The sequence below is a fragment of the Enoplosus armatus genome, chromosome 4 (genome assembly GCF_043641665.1).
Source record: "Enoplosus armatus isolate fEnoArm2 chromosome 4, fEnoArm2.hap1, whole genome shotgun sequence".
Classification (NCBI taxonomy): Eukaryota; Metazoa; Chordata; class Actinopteri; order Centrarchiformes; family Enoplosidae; genus Enoplosus; species Enoplosus armatus.
In genome coordinates, this window is record NC_092183.1 from 14,861,446 (window position 1) to 14,880,435 (window position 18,990).

General features: G+C 41.8%; 1 protein-coding gene across 1 annotated transcript; it reads right to left on the reverse strand.

Annotated features, from left to right (window-relative positions):
* Positions 1-4,310: 4,310 nt before the first annotated feature.
* On the reverse strand, positions 4,311-17,133 carry tbx5b (T-box transcription factor 5b). The gene is made up of 9 exons (XM_070904548.1): positions 17,057-17,133; positions 14,234-14,410; positions 13,858-13,952; positions 13,424-13,543; positions 11,603-11,750; positions 10,015-10,167; positions 7,915-8,006; positions 6,725-6,978; positions 4,311-4,894 (listed from the first exon to the last, which is right to left on the reverse strand). Exons 2-9 carry the CDS (start codon positions 14,402-14,404, stop codon positions 4,311-4,313), a joined length of 1,617 nt encoding a protein of 538 aa, XP_070760649.1. The 5' UTR covers positions 14,405-14,410; positions 17,057-17,133.
* Positions 17,134-18,990: the final 1,857 nt, after the last annotated feature.

An 18,990-nucleotide genomic window follows, 5' to 3' on the forward strand; every position in this document is an offset into this window, starting at 1 on the left:
TAGTCTGAGCCCTCTGACCCCGGACTGGCCTGTCTGCTGTTAGTTTGACCCTTAAACCCTCCCTTTGTCTTTCAGAGGCAACACACAGGACAACCCTCGCACACTATACCACACACACACACACACACACACACACAAACACACACACACACACACACACACACACACACACTCCTTCTTGGCCTCTTATCCTTGACAGCCCTTATGCTCATATTAAGATCTACTCCAGTGATTTCAGGGCTGTTTCAGCCATAAACTCTCATTTAGTGGGGAATTAGCTTGGGTCTCAGTCTTGTTACTATACTGTCCTTAACAGCATTAGACCATTCTTGTGGCTTTTAAATAACAACAAAGATGGATCGTATCATTCAAATAAACCTCCACCAGCCTGCTTTGGTGCACCATATGTAATGGCCAAGCATTCATTGTTTTACATTATTGTACTGCCATTGTGCTGTCCTCTTAGTGCCACACAGCGCTTACTGATTCTAATTATAGATACTTATGGTTTAGTAAATTAACATGTGCTGAAAAAAATTGGTTTGATGCGTGCATCAACCTATTTTACAACGATACTGTCTCAACTTACGAATTCCACTTGGTCTCATGACGCTCTCACCTGAGGAAGCTTCGGTAAGATATTTTCTTAAGTTTCTGGAAAGCTATTGCGAAAAGAAAAAATCCTACTGGCTCAGATAACATGCAATTTTAATATTTACTTCCAAAAATTGCATACATTTTCTCTATATTCTGTGGCATTCCAGCTGCTTCACTCGTGCCATGCTGTCGCCCTTTACTGCCACAGAGACGGAGCACCATCAGACCCATAGAGACGAACCATAATCAACTTTACCAATTACACTCCATCTCAGACCACTTATCCCACACGAAATGGCATCACTAATACTAGACATCACACAAATGCTTCTCAGTGTCCTGCAAGAGACTCCAAATACACATTTATATATTCAAACCAATAGTTCAGACTGTAATGAAATAAGCTTTAAATAAGTCTTTGATGGCTTTTAAAAAAGGTCACTTTGCGAGACTCTCTGCATAGCTGGGCAGTAGCTTTAACATACAATACAGACGAAACATAAGCCCTCCCAGTCGCTATACAAGAATTTAGGTCTGCAGGCCAAATGAGTGACATTTAAAAATGTCAGTCCTTTTTTGTTTTAATGTGTGGCGTCTCGTCTGTGCACACGACAAAAAAAGATGTGTGTGTATGTGGCTGTCTGTGCTGTGTGTCTGTTAAACCATCATGGACTAGAACATTTGGATAAGGATGAGAAAAGGAGAAAATGTAGAGGGTGGGCGGAGGGGTTACTGGTGTGTGTGTGTGTGTGTGTGTGTGTGTGTGTGTGTGTGTGTTAAGGGGGGCGTCAGGGAGATAACGATAAGCACCACTTAGGCTCTTTGATCACAAAGGTTCATCAATCTACTGTCCGACCAGTGTGTCTGAGAAAGTCCTCCAAAGATGGATTATGGTCCTTTACACACACACACACACACACACACACACACACACTGTGTTTAATATTACTTTACCCAAAGCTTTATTCTCCCAGCTAACTTCCAGCCATGCAGAGGTCATCGCAGAACTCTGTTACTGTACAAGCAAGCATGAAGTGATGCAATCCATCTTCAGAGTTGGAGGCCCCCGCATGGGACCTCCCTTTCTCCCCCCTCCTCTCCCCCTCTCCTCATCCCGGCCTGAGTTTGTCTGCAGACGGAGGGTTAAGGAGGAACAGACCCTGTGAAGAGCTGCCTGCTTAACCTCTGACCTTATGGTGTATGAAAGAGAGAGAAAGGAAGAAAGAGAGAAAGAGAAGGAGAGAGATGGAGGTCTGACAACTGACATATAACTATGCAATTAAATGTAAGTACACTGGGTTAGAAGTTTAATCATCTAACAACCTTTCTAAATAAATCTACGCATGTTACGTCCATTGGTTCTTTCAAAATAAGAGTGTTGTAAACTCTGAGCAGGTGTAAGAGGTTAACTTTGCTGTGAGAGACACAGGAACATGAGATGTCAGGAGAGAGGACAGAGGGCGAATGGCGGTTTGCAGAGAAAGGGGGGGACCACCAGCACACCCACACCTTCCTTTGTCCTGCATCCCAGCAGACCCCATCCCTCTCTGGGCAGCAGGTTGTCAGTGAGGGGGTCCAGCTGGTGGAGACTGGAGATGCCAAACAACCTGTCAGAGATAAGAGGAGGCGGACAAGGTATGCACAACACCCCAGCACCCACACCACTCTGAGGGGTTCGTTGAGTGGAAGTGTTAGAGACACTGGGGTCCGTAATACTTGATAAGAAAGCAGAGTATACACTGTTACACTTTAAACAATACTCTACATTGTTGAATGAGATTTGAGTTGGACACTTTTGGAACATACATTTGGGAAAAGGCACGGGCTGCTGTTGTTATCAGGTTCTTCATACATGCATTGAAACTGATAAACTGCACTGCACTTACGAGAGTTTCCACTCCCGTGGTGTTGAACGTACTTTAAATAACTCACTGGGAATGTTAATAGTTAGTCTCTGCTGTGTTCGTTGTCTAATCACAAAGAAGAACACAACAAGCACTTGACTTACGCAAAAATTCTCTAAAATTTATTACATCTCTGTATATAAATCTGTCTTTATTTCCATAGAACAGAAAATTTTGTTTGTTTATCACAACTATTTATCACCACTTGGAGATGGAGGGTGAAACCAGAAACAAACCTTCAAAGAGAAACAAATATCTCTGAACAATAGCGTCTTGTTTCACAAGCTAACAACAAACTAATCTTTACAAATCTAGAGTAATAAATACTATTAGCAGGAACAAGGCTATAAAAAATCTCATTGTAACACACACACACACACACATACTCGCAGACATACTCACCCACACACACATCAAATACATATCAAGGAATGATGAGGATCTGCTCTCTGCATACTGACGGTTTGTAATGTTAGAGCACCTTCTCACATGTTACTGCATGTAAAACACCTGGGCAGAAATATAAAAACTGCTTCATTACACAAAAATAAACCAAAATCTCAGCTTGTGTGTACTTTGCACAGTGCATGGTGCCACAAATGTTGCTGTACAGTTAGCTAAAAGGAGGAGAGTAATGCTGCCCAAATCTGCAGGGATGTATTTAACCCAATCCTGTCAAAGCAATTAATGGATAAATGCAGTACGGATGTGACAGAGAGCATTCAGATTCAAAACAAAGAGACTAAAAATAATATTTCAACGAGTTGGTGCATCAACATTGTAACATTTACAGCACTGTGTTTCTTTGAGTCTGCTGAGCAATCCTTGCATGTCAAGGATCAACACCGGACTCATGAATAATTCAGAAACAAACAAAAATGGGCCAACGCACGCACACACAAAACATGCTGCACTCCAGCTCTGACTGGTCAGATGGGGATAAAAGAGAGGGGCGTCCTCATTGGCTAGCTCTCAGTGAACGGAGAAAGTCGATTGGTCACCTGGGGGTGACTAAGAGGACAGCGGTGACAGCTGCATGACGCTGAGTTGTGCATTTACCCACAATGCAGTGGAAACAGTGTTTACAGGTCCTTCAGCCTGTAGCGTGGTCTAAACAAACTGTTTATCTCTATGGTGCAGCGCCTGCAGCAACTACTGCCTGTCTCATTGGAAATTAACTCATAGCATCCTTGAGCTGAGCTGACATAGGCTTTACATACAAACACGCACACACACAACACAAGCCTTTTCTCCTTCACTGAGAGTGAGCATGGTGCTTTGCTCCACTAACGATAAAAAATGTCTCCCTCAGGCTCTGCTGTGAGAGCTGAGATTATTTTGGTCAGAAAATGTTGCTGCCTGTCTGACAGTGGGTCACAATTTACATCCTTCACAATGGAGAGAGTGGGAGTCATTGAGAGGAAAGCAGCCTAGTGCTGTTCACGGTCTCGCCTTAACAGGGCTCACAGTGCAAACGTTTGGATGACACCAGTCTTTGGGTTATGGAAAGACGATAGTACTAGTACAAAGTACAACTTTCATCGTGCTGCTCGGACAGCGTCGTGGATGTCCAAGTCCAGTCTTTAACAATCCACTGCTCCATCCAGCACAAGGGAGAGACATGACTAACAGATGACACCTCTTCACACAGCACAAAATCACACTTCACAATTATTTTACAAAGGTAATATCACATTTAGTCCGTATACGGTGCAGCATCTTTCAGAAGAGCAGAAAGAAGGGTCATTGAATTTGAGACGAGGAATCTCTGTCCACTAATCAGTCTTTCGGGTTTGTCCTCTGGTTCAGTTAGGAGGCTGCACTCCATTCTGGGACTCCACACCTGATGTGTGTGTGCGTCTCTAGTGTGTGGTAGAGAGGAGGAGACAGGTTGGGCGTGTAGCGAGGATACTCTCTGAGAGGAGGGCTGAGCTGCCTGCTGTGGACGCTTTGGGAGCTCTGAGAAGGTGCAGAGCTCTGGCTCTGGTAGGGGTCGTGGGCGATGTGTTCTCCCAGCGGCGGAGAGCTCTGGTGGGCTATAGCGCTGAGTCGAGAGCCCTGAGGGCTGGAGCTGTAGGGAGGATGAGGGGTATAAGGTGGGTAGGGTTCCATGGGGGTCATGGCAGAGGGGAGCGGGCAGGTGTATGACCAGGATGTACAGTTGAGTTCATCCAGTCTGGGCTCTGAGCCGGCAAACATGCACGCCTGACGCTGTCCCATGTCTGAGCTGTAGGGGGAGTCGGTGGGACCCAGGGCAGGGTTGTTGGACAGACTCTGCGGAGGAGGAGGGTAGGAGGAGGGGTGATAGTAAGACTCGCCCTCACTTGGTGAGCTACCAGTGAAGGGTTTCTTGTACGGGGGCTGGCGGTTTCCTGGAGAGCAATTCTCCGCCACTACAGAGAGAAACAGACAGAAAACATTGTGTTGATTTTCCATTTGACATTAATGACAAAAGGGAAAGTTCCAGCTCAGAATTTCCAACTTCCCACATTAAACAATTCAAGAAGCTGAGACGAGAACAAAATGTACACACGAAGAAAAGTTATTTTTCTCTGCTATTAGAGTGAGTACAATATTAACTAATATTTGCTAAAAGAAAAGGGCCACATGTTTTAGCCCATTAAACACAAGGTACCTACCAAAATGTGTCCAAATCACAGCGTATCAAAAACCTTCAAGTTCACTTATTCTTTGATCCGATAGTTTGTGATTTAAATCATTATTTTACTGATTATAGACTGTATTTTATTTGTATGGCTCTTGTGTTTACACAACATTTAATATTTAAGGAAGTTGTTAAAAGAAAAAAAGGGTTATGTAGAAAAAAAACAGTTCATATTCCTCAAATCAAGGGACTAAAAATAAATCATGTTGGTCTTGATACTAAAACAGAAGTATTCTCAATAATATCAGTATTGCAGTGATGCATTTCAAACGATACCCAGCCCTATTAACTACAACATCTGTATATGTTATACTTTCATCAGTGCAGACCATTGTGAGGCCTTTTGTGCCTCAGACTAATTCTGCACGTAAAGACGTGCATGTTTTTTATGAAACAGCTGCACCAGCCTGAAAGCACAGATTACTTGTCACCTGAGTTGCGCCTATGATTAGTTGATCAGTGAAGTGTAACACAAATAATGTTTCTCAGCTTGAGTTTAGTTGCAGCCTTAGAAAATGTTTTGGAATCGAATTATTTTGTGTTTTCAGCCTCATTGCACTTTTTCTATTCCATGATCTAATACAAGTCTACACACGGATACGTCTCTCCTTCTCTAGCAAAGTGCAGAAGTAGTTGCAAAGTCATTGTTACTGATTTTTTTTTAGCTGTTGATTAATAAGTCTGAATAAACCCATGCAAATGCAAATGACCAGACATGAAAATAAATGATTTATTCATCCATTCATTCAGCTGCTGCCTTAGCAAATCTGATGCTAATTACACACAGTTTGCAAACACAAACCGAAAGCCAGTCACAGCACAAATGAATGTAAATCTGGTTTTTAGGTTGATTTCCTTTTTCCCATGCTGCCATTGGCTTCCATTAATGTCAGCAGGCCATAAAAAACAACCTGAAGAGACTTCAGTTTGAGGTCCTTCACAGCAAAATGCTTTTGGGCCACCATCTCTGAAATCTTGGATGTTGAAGCATCCTTGAGTGTACCACTGAGCAGCATTACCAAGAGGATGCTGTGACTTAACTGACAAAAATAAAAGATAATACATTTCAAGTTTCTGATTTTCATACTGGCTGCCTGAAAGTAATCAATGTTAAAACTTGTGTGTAGTTTAGATAGGCGTGTATATTTGTTGAACATGTAAAACCACCAAACATAACTGCTACAACTTCTACCCAAAGCAGTTTTGTTCACTATGAATATTTTGGCTCTGAGCCACAAGTTGGAGACATCAAGAATGCCAGTTTTAGGTGATAGAAGTGATATTTTCTTACTTGAAATAAGGAAACATTAGGGGGTGTAATATTAGTCACAAAGGGATGACTTTTGTGACTATTATATCATTTTTAAAGTGACAAAAATATCCCATTAATTTTAATTATTACAAACAATATTACAACAATTCAATGAATATTTAAATAAATAGGTCATATCTGCACTCCGGTGTGAGGGAGTTAACTAATGGCATTGCTTTTTGCTTGTATAGCCTGAGACTAAGGCAGTCATTTTCTTTTCCACAGAGACACGCAGCTTCCTCCTACCTTTCCTCTTGGTGCAGTGGTAGACCTGCGGCTGCTGGCCGTGCTGCAGGGGAGGATGAGGCAGGATGTAGTGTGTGGAGGGAGCGCTCAGCAGCTCTTGGGGACTGCTGCCGTTCAAGCCGCTCTCGCAGCTGTAGGGGGACCCGACGGCTTCGGGGGAACTCCGCAGACCCCGACCCTCCCCGCTGAATGGACTCCCAGTGGAGCAGGCCCTCTGACGGACAGTGCTGCGAGGGACCACAGGGTAGTCCTTCCTGAAACAGAAAGAGAGAGAGGTTGAGAGTTATAGCAGAAGCAACAATTTGCATCTGATGTTGTTATGGCTTCAGGTATGTTGCACAAAACTGCCCTTCCTGCCACTGTGCAGGTATTTCTGTTGGATTAAATTCTGCCTGGTTGTATTGTTTGTGCTCTTGTTTTTTCCCCCTTTTCCTTTCAAGTCTAGTTAGCTGTTCTCAATTCTTTCAGCTCTGATCTCTCCCTGTACACACTGCCCTCTTGGTGAACTCTGTGGTATGTCGGGGACAGCGGGTCACATCTCCCTGACTCTTGCTGAGATAGTGACACACACGCACACTCACGCACGAACACACACAGCCAGTGCTGTTGTGAGATAATTCAGCGCTCTAAAAATAAACATCCATCCGTGTGTCACTTCAGATAGACTCTCCTCTCCTCTCCTCCAACCACAGCAGCACAATAACACAGGGGTGCTGCATTTAATACAATCCTCTCTTCCTCTCTCCCTCCTCCTCCTCCTCCTCCCTTCTCCTTCCTCTCCCTCCCCTCAGTAACAGCCTCTCCCATTGGCTTGTTAAAATCTCTAAACTGCCTGCCACAACAGTGCTTGAATTGAGATTAGTTCGGCACGCAACCAGACACCATGTAAGGCCATCGGCTGATCGGCAGTGGCAGTCTAATAGACCAGCAGCAATGTGATATCATCTATCTATCAATGCTCATGTGTGTCGTGTTTGTACTGCACGTTCTGGACGAGGCTTCAGGCCAAGATCAACCTTCAGGTGACAATGGCTCACGTCTCTTTATAGCACTTGGCTCCCCTCACACACACTCATGTCTGAGACCATATGTACCCCATCATAACAACCCTTAGAGAGAAGAATAGATTTTGTTTCCCATGAATGCTCACAAGCACACACACACACACACATTAACAAAGCTGTACTCACCCTTGTAGCTTGGCCATGCGGTGCAGCTCATTGTCGTCGCTGCCTCTGAAGCCCTTCGCAAAAGGATTATTCTCAATCTTCAACTGTGTAATCTGAACACAAAACACAGAAAATCTTTAACTACACATTACAACGCAGTACAAGTACAGGCCCAAAGACACACACAGTTTTTAACTGTTCTTTTCATTGACTGAAAGTCAATAGTAAACTATTAGTCAGAGGCCCTGCAGATGTTAAAAGCAGTCCCGCTGAAGCTCTGCACGGCCAACATTCCTCAGCTGCTGACGTTTCTAACGGAGCGGACAGTGTCCGCGCCAGCTGACACAGAATAAACTGTTTACCCAAACAGTCGCCAGGTTTAAGGATTTCAGGCCAAAGCTTTTAGAGGTCCAAAGCTGAGAGCTTTGATGTTAAGTCTTCAAACTTTTCTCGGTGATGTCATGGAGGGAAACCTCGGTGCTGCGTGTCCATCATCCAGAAGGCAAGTGGACTGAAACTCTGACACGAGCTCAGGTCCAAACAAACTTTGAAGTGCCGATAATACTGATAGCCTCCACCGAACTACTGGCTCAATAGCTCTCATCTTTATACCCGAATGTTGGAGTTAACATAACAGAGTGATACCAACATGTTAGTTATGGCATGTATGATGGAAATGTACACAAATAACCTCATTTTATTACTCAAATGTAAGCTCAGAAAATTTTAGATAATTTGTAATCCTCAAAACTAATTCAAAGATAACTCTGTCTTACTGACTCTCACTACTACTTCAGCTACTACAGCTGATAATAATAATATACATTAGCAAAAGTTTAAAATACAAAATATGCATTTATTATGTCACATATGTATTTATATACATAAAGACATTCTGATAAATTAAAAAAGTTACAATTATTACATTTAACTACTATTAACAATTATTATTATTATTATTATTATTATTAAGTTTATACATAAACTACAATACTTCAGCTGTTTGGTATAAATAAAACAATATGGTATAAACTTTTGTTTAAAAACTAAAAGCTATTTCTACTATTGTAAATAAATGAATGCAGCTTGATGGGTTAAATACATGTACATCTATTTTCTGAGCTTTGTATGTGTATGTTTTTACAGTTTTTATTATACAATGAATAAGAGAATAATATACTGATGCTGTAGATAAAAGTGTGCTGAATTTAGGCCTCTATTTTGTCAAGAGAGCAATTTTGAAGAATGAAGAAAAAAGCAAATGCAAAACTCTGTGCAGAAAGAAATGTATTTATTTAATTTATGTCATTTATGTTTTGTTATGAAATGTGATAAAACTGAAGCTATCGTGTGAAAAGAGTGGCTTAAAGCTTCAGCAATCTGTCTTTCTAGTAGACGCCGAGGAAACAGGATCAGCCAAGATCAAGGGAAAGAAACAGGTCATTACAGACCAACACTCACACACACACACTCTCTCACACACACACACACACACACTCTCTCTCTCACACACACACACACACACACACACACACACACACACACACACACACACACACACACACGTGCTAACACACACACGGATAATTTACTTTTGGACATGTTTACAAACACTGAATAAGGACACATAAACAAAGAAGATGCAAATTGACTTTCTGGATACAAAATACAGACAGTAATACAAACAAAGGAAAAAGTGCCTGTCCGTGTGAATGTGAGAGTGTGTGTGTGAGAGACAGACCTTTGAATGTGGCCATATGTATCTAAATGCTCACAAATTTGACAGTAGAACAGGTCTGATTTGCACATATAATACTTGCATCCATTTCCATAATTGTTAGAATTATGAGGCAGCTTATGGCTTCAACCTGTAGACAATCTTCCTATGCAGTGATAAACATCACTTTAGTATTCTTATAGCGGGACTTGCAGTGTGTCTGTGCTACTTAAAGCTCACAGTGACCTTATTGTATATATAGTTTTGCACTGTATTCCATTTAAACCCTCCATACACTGTCCTAGTTTCATCCATAAAGGAGATTTGTGGCACCTTTCTAAAACACATAAAGTGGAGTTTTAGTAACAGTGTTTTGGTGCGCTGTGTCTTGTGTGTAAGTGTACCTTGTGGTTCTGGTAGGACGTCACAGCGATGAAGGCAGTCTCTGAGAAGACGTGGGTGCAGAAAGCCGTATTTTTGGAGCCGAAGCCGTTGTTCTCGTCCGCCTTGACAATGTGGAGACGAGGCTGGTATTTGTGCATGGAGTTGAGTATTATCTGCACGGGGGAGAGATTGAGTAGGTGAGCTTGACAGACCTGTCATGTTTTCAGAAACCCAATTGCAGATGCTGGGACCTGGACTATAGACTGGAGGCCAGGTGGAGGGTAGGCCCAGCTCATGTCAAGGTACCTACATTTCTTGGATGACATGAATCTTTAAGACAGATATTCCTGGTTTACATATTAGTCGGATCAGACTGATGTAAGAGGAAAAACAAATCAGGATTTTGTTTTTCAAGCCCGTAGCCAGGATTTTAAAAAATACTGACGTCATATGTCCTGCATGAATACAATAACTATTTTTTGCCTGATTCAGTTGTGCAGCATACAGGTAAATTTCTTTCTAAAGCTTGTCAATGAAAACAAAATCATGCATGGAACCAAAGACAGCTGCCACCTTAAAACAAAGTGATAAGTGGAGCACACTATACACTGTTAATTTAATTTAATTAATTAAATATGGCATCTGTGGCCGTTTTTTTCAACCACAACTCAATAATACATGGTTATATAAGACGATAGACTCCACAGGTGCTGATATATTGGAAATGAGGCCAACATTTCAAAATATAATTGCTAAACATTTCTAAATTAGGCTTTGGAGATACCAGCAGTGTAAAACTACAGGTTAACAACTCTGTGCATTCCGCGCACAATCTAAACTATTTCCCACGACACTGGCAACTCCACAAGTGGTTTTTAATTGGATCATGGCCCTCTGTGTAAGCGCGCGCACGGGCGTGAGCACGTTTGTTTATCTAGGGGGGCTCAGTTTAATCGCAGTGACGTGTCCGCCGGTGACATGCATTAGCTAATGGACTTTAGAGTCATTTAAATCATTACCTCTAATTTAACCAGTCTGAAAAGATTCTGTTGCTGTTTGTTTCTGCAGGCACACGCACGCGCAGGCACCAAGATGCGCGCGCAAAACCATAGGCTATGCGTGCTCACCTGCTCTCGCGACTTACAGCTCACTGCGCCTCGTGAGACACAGTGTGTGTGGATTGCGGGTAACAATGAAAGCTGGACATGGCGGGAAAGAGTCTCTGCTCTGCTGGGTCTGCCCTCGTGCTGCTTTGTGTTGTGATGTCTGCTGAGTTATAGTCAGGACACTGAGTCTAGTCCTAACTGGACCTGTTGCTATAGTTTGTGTCATCATTCTTCTTAAAATACAGACACCACCCAGGTTAATTATTTAAAATGCATATTATGGCTATTTGATGAGGCCATTTTCTTTGGGAAATGTATGACGTGTTTCCTTGTCTTTTAAATAACGTCTTTATTATATAGCATAATATTACAGCCCCACAGCTACTTTCAAAGGGCAAACGTTTATTTTTCAATTCAAGCAAACACAGAACATGTTGTCTTGTTCTGTCTATGAAACAGAAATAGACCACGTTAACAAAATATATTAAGAAGGCTGACTCACGTGTCCAAAGGGGTCCAGGTGGTTGTTGGTGAGTTTGAGCTTCTGGAAAGAGACGAGCTGGCGGCTCCAGTGCGCCCCGGTGGCGGGAGAGTCCGGATGAACATAGAGCCTCCCGGGCATCGCGGGCTCCGCCTTTCCCGTTACCGACCTGCACGGCAGAGAAAACGCAGCAGATCAGAGGACGGTCAGACGTTGACACTCAGTGGGTCACAGTGGTTTGTCTGACCGGCCGTGCACAGCTCCGCCCGGCGCCCCGTGGCGCAGGAGGCCTGCGCTGCCGCCGGCTGCAGAAGGCCTCTCTGGTGCTTTAATTAGACAGACACAAAGTGCACCATGTTTCTTTTGTTGCTGAAGTTTGAGCTGATAGCCGCATCTGGACTTTAGCTTAGCCGACCCAAATTAACTCGGTCTCCTCCAACATTGCTGTAGCCTCTGTTATTTTCTGTCGGAGAGATGTTGTTGTGAGGCACCGAGCGAGAAGCCCGAACCCGCTGACCTGTCTGCTGAAAAACACCTCCAATCACCACAAAACTGAAACCACAACAAGGACCACAAACGTCCAAGAAAGGCGGCATTTTAACAATTTCACCTGAGAACAGCATCAGCAGCCGTCAGCAGCTGAGGAGCAGACACCTGTTCGAGTGGCATTCATTTTTAATCAGTCTGTTAAACAGATTCTTCTCTTTATGTTTTACATCCGTCACTAATAAAACGAATTCAATAACTAGTGTTGGCTCTAATATTAATAACTAATACAGCCAAAGACTTGTCCAGCTCTGAAAGAAGAATAAAGGCCTTGAAGAAATATTGATCAGGTATGTTATTGAGTTTAAAATTTGCTGTATATCTGCTGTGTTTTCAGTCTGCAATGCGTAAAGGTCACGTGACCTGGCGAGAATGGAAAAACGATAATAATAAAAATGAAACAAACGGGAAATAAAATAAAATGACAGGTATGATATTTTAGAAACAAATGTGCAGCCTGTTCTAGTTGAGGGGATCAATCACCCACATCCAACTTTATCCTTTTAAAAAGCCTGCAGGCCTGCGCCGACTTATCTCTGTAAACACCGAGCGCCTCCATTACGCTCTGAGCTGGGACTTAGTGTCACAGCGCGTTTATCCACAGACTCCTGTTTCCGGCCCGTTACATTGTAATAACCGAGTGTCTGATGCTCTGAAGAGGCAGAGCATTGATGGATCTCACTGTGGAGTCAGTGGTCTGCTCGGATTTTTACCCCGCAGCACAACACACAGTTGAATGGGAGACTTTAATCCGGGTCTGTACCGTCTGTCCGCCCGGTGAACCCTTCTTACTCTGATTTAACCGGCGGGCAAGCAACGGGGGCAAACACGGGGAACTAGGCCATCCCAGTCTGCAAGAAGGACCCGACCTTTACACAGCACCGAGGCGGGCATGGAGAGGGAGGTAACCCACAATAACACGGTTTATGCCTAGATTTCTATTTACAGAGGTTTTAGGTTAAGATTTCTCATGTAAAATTCATAATGGTCCAAAAAGTAGAATTAAAACGAATATATGCGAGAATGTGGAAAAATGTTTAGTCCAGAAGAAGGCCTATGTTGCCTATAAACTGGGCATAAAATATATATATATCTTTTATTTATGTATTTTTAATAGTGGTGGTTCAGTTATCGTTTTTTTGGGGGGGGTTTTGTTTTTTTTACCATCCACTGCCCTTGATGTTCAAGAAGTTACATGTCATTAATAAACAATAGGGTCTGTCATGGCAAAGCTTCCCTGTGCACACATACTTTTGGGGGGTAATATACGTTTTTAAAAGTTTGTGATATACGAACCATTTGTTGTCTGCGAATTTGTAGCGATGGTCATCCCTGGGCACAATGTCCATCAGGAGTATGTACTTGGTTTTTGGGTTGAGTCCTGTGACCTTCACCTTGTAACTGGGGAACATCCTCCTACAGGGAACCCAGTCAGGAAAAACATCAATATTCACTGCATATTCCAGCACAGGCAGATTTAAATAATAAAATAAAAAGGCAGCCTTTGAGCTCCTCCGAGGCAAAACGTCCCCTGAGGGCCTGGCGACATGCATATTGTACAGTTTGTCCCAGAAGTATTGTTGGGCCATTCATAAAACTCTGTCTCTTTCATTCAACCCCCCTGCAGCGTTTTAATACAGACATGGCCTCAAAACATGTTGAATAAAATATACCCAAAGTCAAAAATCTATCGTCAACAATATAATAATTTATTCCTCCTTCCCTCCTACCTTCCAGCCTTGGTGATGATCATTTCAGTTCCCACTTCATCAAACTTCGTCCAAAGTTCCCTGTCATGAAGGAAAACTTTGATTCCCTCCATCCCCTGCAGCAAAATATAAACAGTGCTCACTGCAACTGAGGAGGAAGTCAAATGAAAGCAGGACACAGGCCCCCAAATAAAACACACTTTCAATTAGATTTTTCTCAGCCTAATCCACATTCAATTAAACTAAAAAATTACTTAATAGTGAGGTGTATATTTTGTCTTTTGTCCGGGATGCATCAAGAAATTCATTGATTTAATTTCTGAGGCAAAAAAAAAACCGGAAGAAACTTCTGGTTGAAGTCGAAATCCATAATCAGTAATTCATAACCAATATTTACATTATGATCCGCGGTGCAGGCCGGTGTCTGCTGGCTGGACGCCGTCTGCGGTGAAGCTGGTGAGTTCAAGGTGTAGCTGCTGGGATTTTCCTGTTTGGTCTCTTTTGGAGAATCCATGCAGTCCGAGTCCGGACGATCTGCAAGACCGAACTGGTCCCCCCCGTTTGCCATGTCCCACTGACACACACACACACACACACACACACACACACACACACACACACAGTGTAAAACATTTGATAAGAAATTGTTCCATGACAGCGAGCTGTTTGATAGAGTGGGTGGTTGTCAATGAACATTTCATATTATAGTTAAAGACCTATAAGGAATATAATTAGAAGCATATCTGACCTGCAAATTAAGGTCAGTCTCAACTAAATTCAGATCTATGATAAAATATTTAATATTATATTTTTAGGACAAAACACTAATGTCCTAACTAAAAACTGGGAACTCTAATAAGCAATTCAGATTGTTGGACAGTTGATATTTGGTGAAGATACACAAAGAGGTATTTATTATGTACCCACACACACTTTGATATTGTGGTGAAAAACCAGAACAAGGATAATGGCCTGCATTACATTACACTGACTTACACTGTAACTGATCCAGTAACCTAATTATAGGCTTCCACTCAAAAGGAGATTAAATGTGCATGAACTTGAACTTTGACATTGTTTTTACAGAAGACGATGGCTTGCTATTGATCATGCATATTCATGTGATATTAACAAACCAGATTTCAGACTGTATCATATCTACACTGGTCATATTAATTGCATTAATATTATCATTTTGTATTTTACCTTAATGCATAGAGGTACTTGGAGCTTGCAGTTCTACAGTGTGTTAACAGCTGCAGCCAACATGCTGTTTAAAAATGGAAGCAGCTCTTAAAGTGCATATCACTGACATCAAATAACCTAACCACAGCCTGTGCCGAGCATGTGCGTGCGCGTGTGTGTATATTTTGGATGGTCTCCCTGATGGCCTTTACCTCAAACGCACTGCTCTGCTCTCCCTGCAGAAAACATGCTCATCCTGCTCCTGCGCGCTCTGCAGCCCGCTCGCGTATTTTTTTTTTGTAGCTTGCTTTGATTTCCACTAAATTATTAAAAAATAAAAATCCAACTGTCCAAATGTGGTCGTGTCGGCTCTCAAAAATCCACCATGTTCAGAAAAATCATCGGGTCGTTTCTCGCTCCGCTGTCCGTCTCCCTGCGCGCAGACCGCGGCTCGTCCGCTCCGCTGCCTCCCGTCACCGCCGGCTGCAGCGGAGGCTGAGATCCGTTCAGAGCGGATGTAATTTCTTCCTCATTTATATCGCTCCTCTCCTCATTGCCCTCGCGGACTCAGCGGCAGCCCTGATCTGAACCCCCCTCATCGGATCCTTCATTACAAATGGAGTCAAGTCCGCCTCAGACACTCTGCCCTCCCCCTTCTGCCGTCGCTGCGCTCCCATAGGTCTGCACGGTGCATCGGTATCTGCAGCCCAAATCACGGCTGTGACACTGGCCAATCACACACACACACACACACACACACACACACACACACACACCGACCCGACAGACACAGACCTACACGCACGCACTCGGTCGAGGATGATTTCTTTCTCAAAAGCGTTTCATTATTAATTCTCACAATGTGTATTTGTCGTTGTGAGAATGAATACTTTATACTAGCCTCCTCATTTGGTTGTACGTCACACGTCACCCCAAAACGACTCATTTTGAAGAAAATCTGGATTATCCATCTAACAGTCCTGACTGATCAGAGAAACATATTAATGTTGTTAAAGTCAGAGAAGTGGGAGTATTTTACTCTCGCATTAATGAAACCTTTTGACAATGAGGGGAAGACGACCAGAGGCCACATGATGAAAAGAGAAAGAGAGATTTATTTTCTAACCCATATTTGAAGGTGACTCGTCTCCAGTCCCACATGCTAAAAGAAATTCTTTGTAATGTATGTTACATATGTTACAGTTTCTGATTCTGATAACAAACGACAGGAGTTATTTTACCTGATGGTCCAGGGTAATAAAAATTCAAAAATATGCTATTAATTCACGTCAGAGCCATATGTTGGTGAATAAAACACAAATGCAACCTGTTACTGCGCATCAACAGACAAATGTGATGTGGATTTGGTTCGTGCATTTCCTAAAATGAGAAAAAGTCATGCACAGGCCTAATCTCACATGAGGGACACACACATATTATCTCATAGTAGATTATAGATTCAGGCTGCAGGCCTATAGCAGCGGCGGATTGATGCGAGCGCGCATCACTTTGACTGGATTACTGTAGATCCTGACAACTGGAGGCATCCAGAGTTGAAAGTTGAAGGGGTCACGGGGAGGTCAACGTCCCTCCGTTACCCATTTCTAACGATTTCTACAGCTGCGTCCTCTCGATCCCCCTCTAGGCTACTCCGTTCAGCCTGACAACAGTCTGCTTATTCTGAGTGTCTGTGGGCAGATTCATACGCATCATTAACCATTTTATGGTTAATTTTTATTCAATCTGCACGAGAGATGTGTGGTGTTTACTTTATCTCTACTAAAGCATCATGTGTCAAGATTTATAGCAGGTACATGGTCTGAAACAGCCTACTGGATGAAGTACTGTAGCCTATATTGATACTTACAATTTGAGGCCTATATTAAAAAAGGACAACATATAAAATATGAAACCTGTAGGCTATCAAAATGAAATTTAATATTATAGCCTGTATAAAGAATTTCTCGGGGTTCTTTCGCACACCCACATTTGCCCATCTCTTGTTTCAAAACGTGTCCATAACTGCAGCTCTTACCGTGTTGAAATATGAATACTCCCCGGTGACAGACCTCCGGTTACCGGCAGCTCGCTGCAGCCTCTCCTGCAAAGCGCGACAAGCGGGTGCTGCAGTGAGAGCGCGCTGCCACTGGGACTGGATATGTGCCCTGTGTGCGTGTGTGCATGTGTGTGCGCGCGTGTGTATAAACGCAGACTCAAGTTTCCGATCTGTTCTGATACCCTACCAAATAAGCCTATCAATTTATACACAGGCACGCGTAGGCACACAAGCTGTGCCTTATTTAAGATGATGTCTGCAAATAGTTCACACACTCATATTAATTATTCACTGTCATTCTACTGGTTCAAAGTTTATAATAATAAAGTCGTCTACACAGAGGAAGCAACGAAACACACAAACACACCTTGACTTATTATAACTATTAAGCATCCTGAATAATATACTTTTTTTTTTTTTTTTAAAACAATTAAGGGAACCTACAGTGTCTTATTTTACTAATGTCCGATCTTCTACCAGTTTACAAGGATTACCCTGAAATATGTTTATCACATTCATTATATTTGTTTACGGTGGGGTTTTGTTGGAGGTCTTCTTGAGCCCTTTTTATAACTTTAAACTAAACAGAAATAAACAGGCAAATCAAAATACAGACCTAGATGTTTTTGTTATATGAAGAAAGACTGCATTTAAAAAACATATGTAATTACATGAAAAAGCTGCTAGAACAAAAATTCCGGCAAAGTAAACAGCTTTAGACTTAATTACATTGCTCAGACTTAACTTTTGGAGTTTCATCAGAACAGGCGAAAATGTTGACTCATATTAATTATTCGCCTCTATTTTGAATCCCTCCCGGACAGGCCACAGGCATGATGACAGGGTAGTTACTGTAGAGCTTAAGGTAAAATATTTTTTAAAAGATTTCCTTTGTAAAAAATAAGATTTTATTGGGAAAAAGATACTTGAAGTGAAGTGCTACTCCTCTAAATGCTGAACAAATAAGTCACGACTTTCCAGTCAAAATGAGGGATTTAGGAATATTATGTTTATTGAGTCTTCAAGCACAACAGGGTGCGATACATCGCTGCAATCCGTTCATTTATTTTGAAAACGCAAATTATTTTTTGTGTTCCTTAAAAATATACTGTTTTATCAAATGCAATATTTCTGAAAAGTTCTGTAAAACTTCCGCCGTAGCAGGTTACAATTACACAATCGAAAAAAAACCCCAGTACAAATATAATCCGTCTAATTACCTCCTGACTGAAAGACACACAGTTGAATTTAGGCTACTGATTCTTTCCTTGTTTACACATTTTTAATCAAAAACACAAAATCATCAGACATTATAAAACTTTTCGAATCATAGTTGTTGCCTCTTCAATAATTTGTCCAAATGAACTTCTGCTTAATAACAACAAAATATATTGACGAAATTTTTTTTTTTAAATGAGTTAGCGTTCAGATATAAACCCCTGGGATATACTAAAACAACTCGGTGCTAATAAGTCAAACATTAATTTTACCTTTATATCTGATGCATGGCTTTGTTCTTAAATTATATGAAAACCACTTTTCCAAAATGAAATATCTATTTTATATATATATATATATATATATATATATATATATATATATATATATATATATATATATTTATATATTGAAAACGAATTTCTACAGTAGCAACAATTAAGCTACAGCATTTACACCGTGGTGTTCCTTAAGGTTAGTGTTTATCTGAGTACATTTACTTAGCACCATGTTTTGTCATTTAAATCTTAAAACATTGAGTAATTCATCTAATTTTCAAACTGGGTATTTCTTTTTGGACTATATCTTCATATGGTCTTATCCCTAAGCTGCTTGGTGTATGCAGAAGAAAAGTGAGAGGTGAAGCTTTCAATAATACCTGAAATGAGGTGGCGGTGGCGGCTGGACGGCTCATT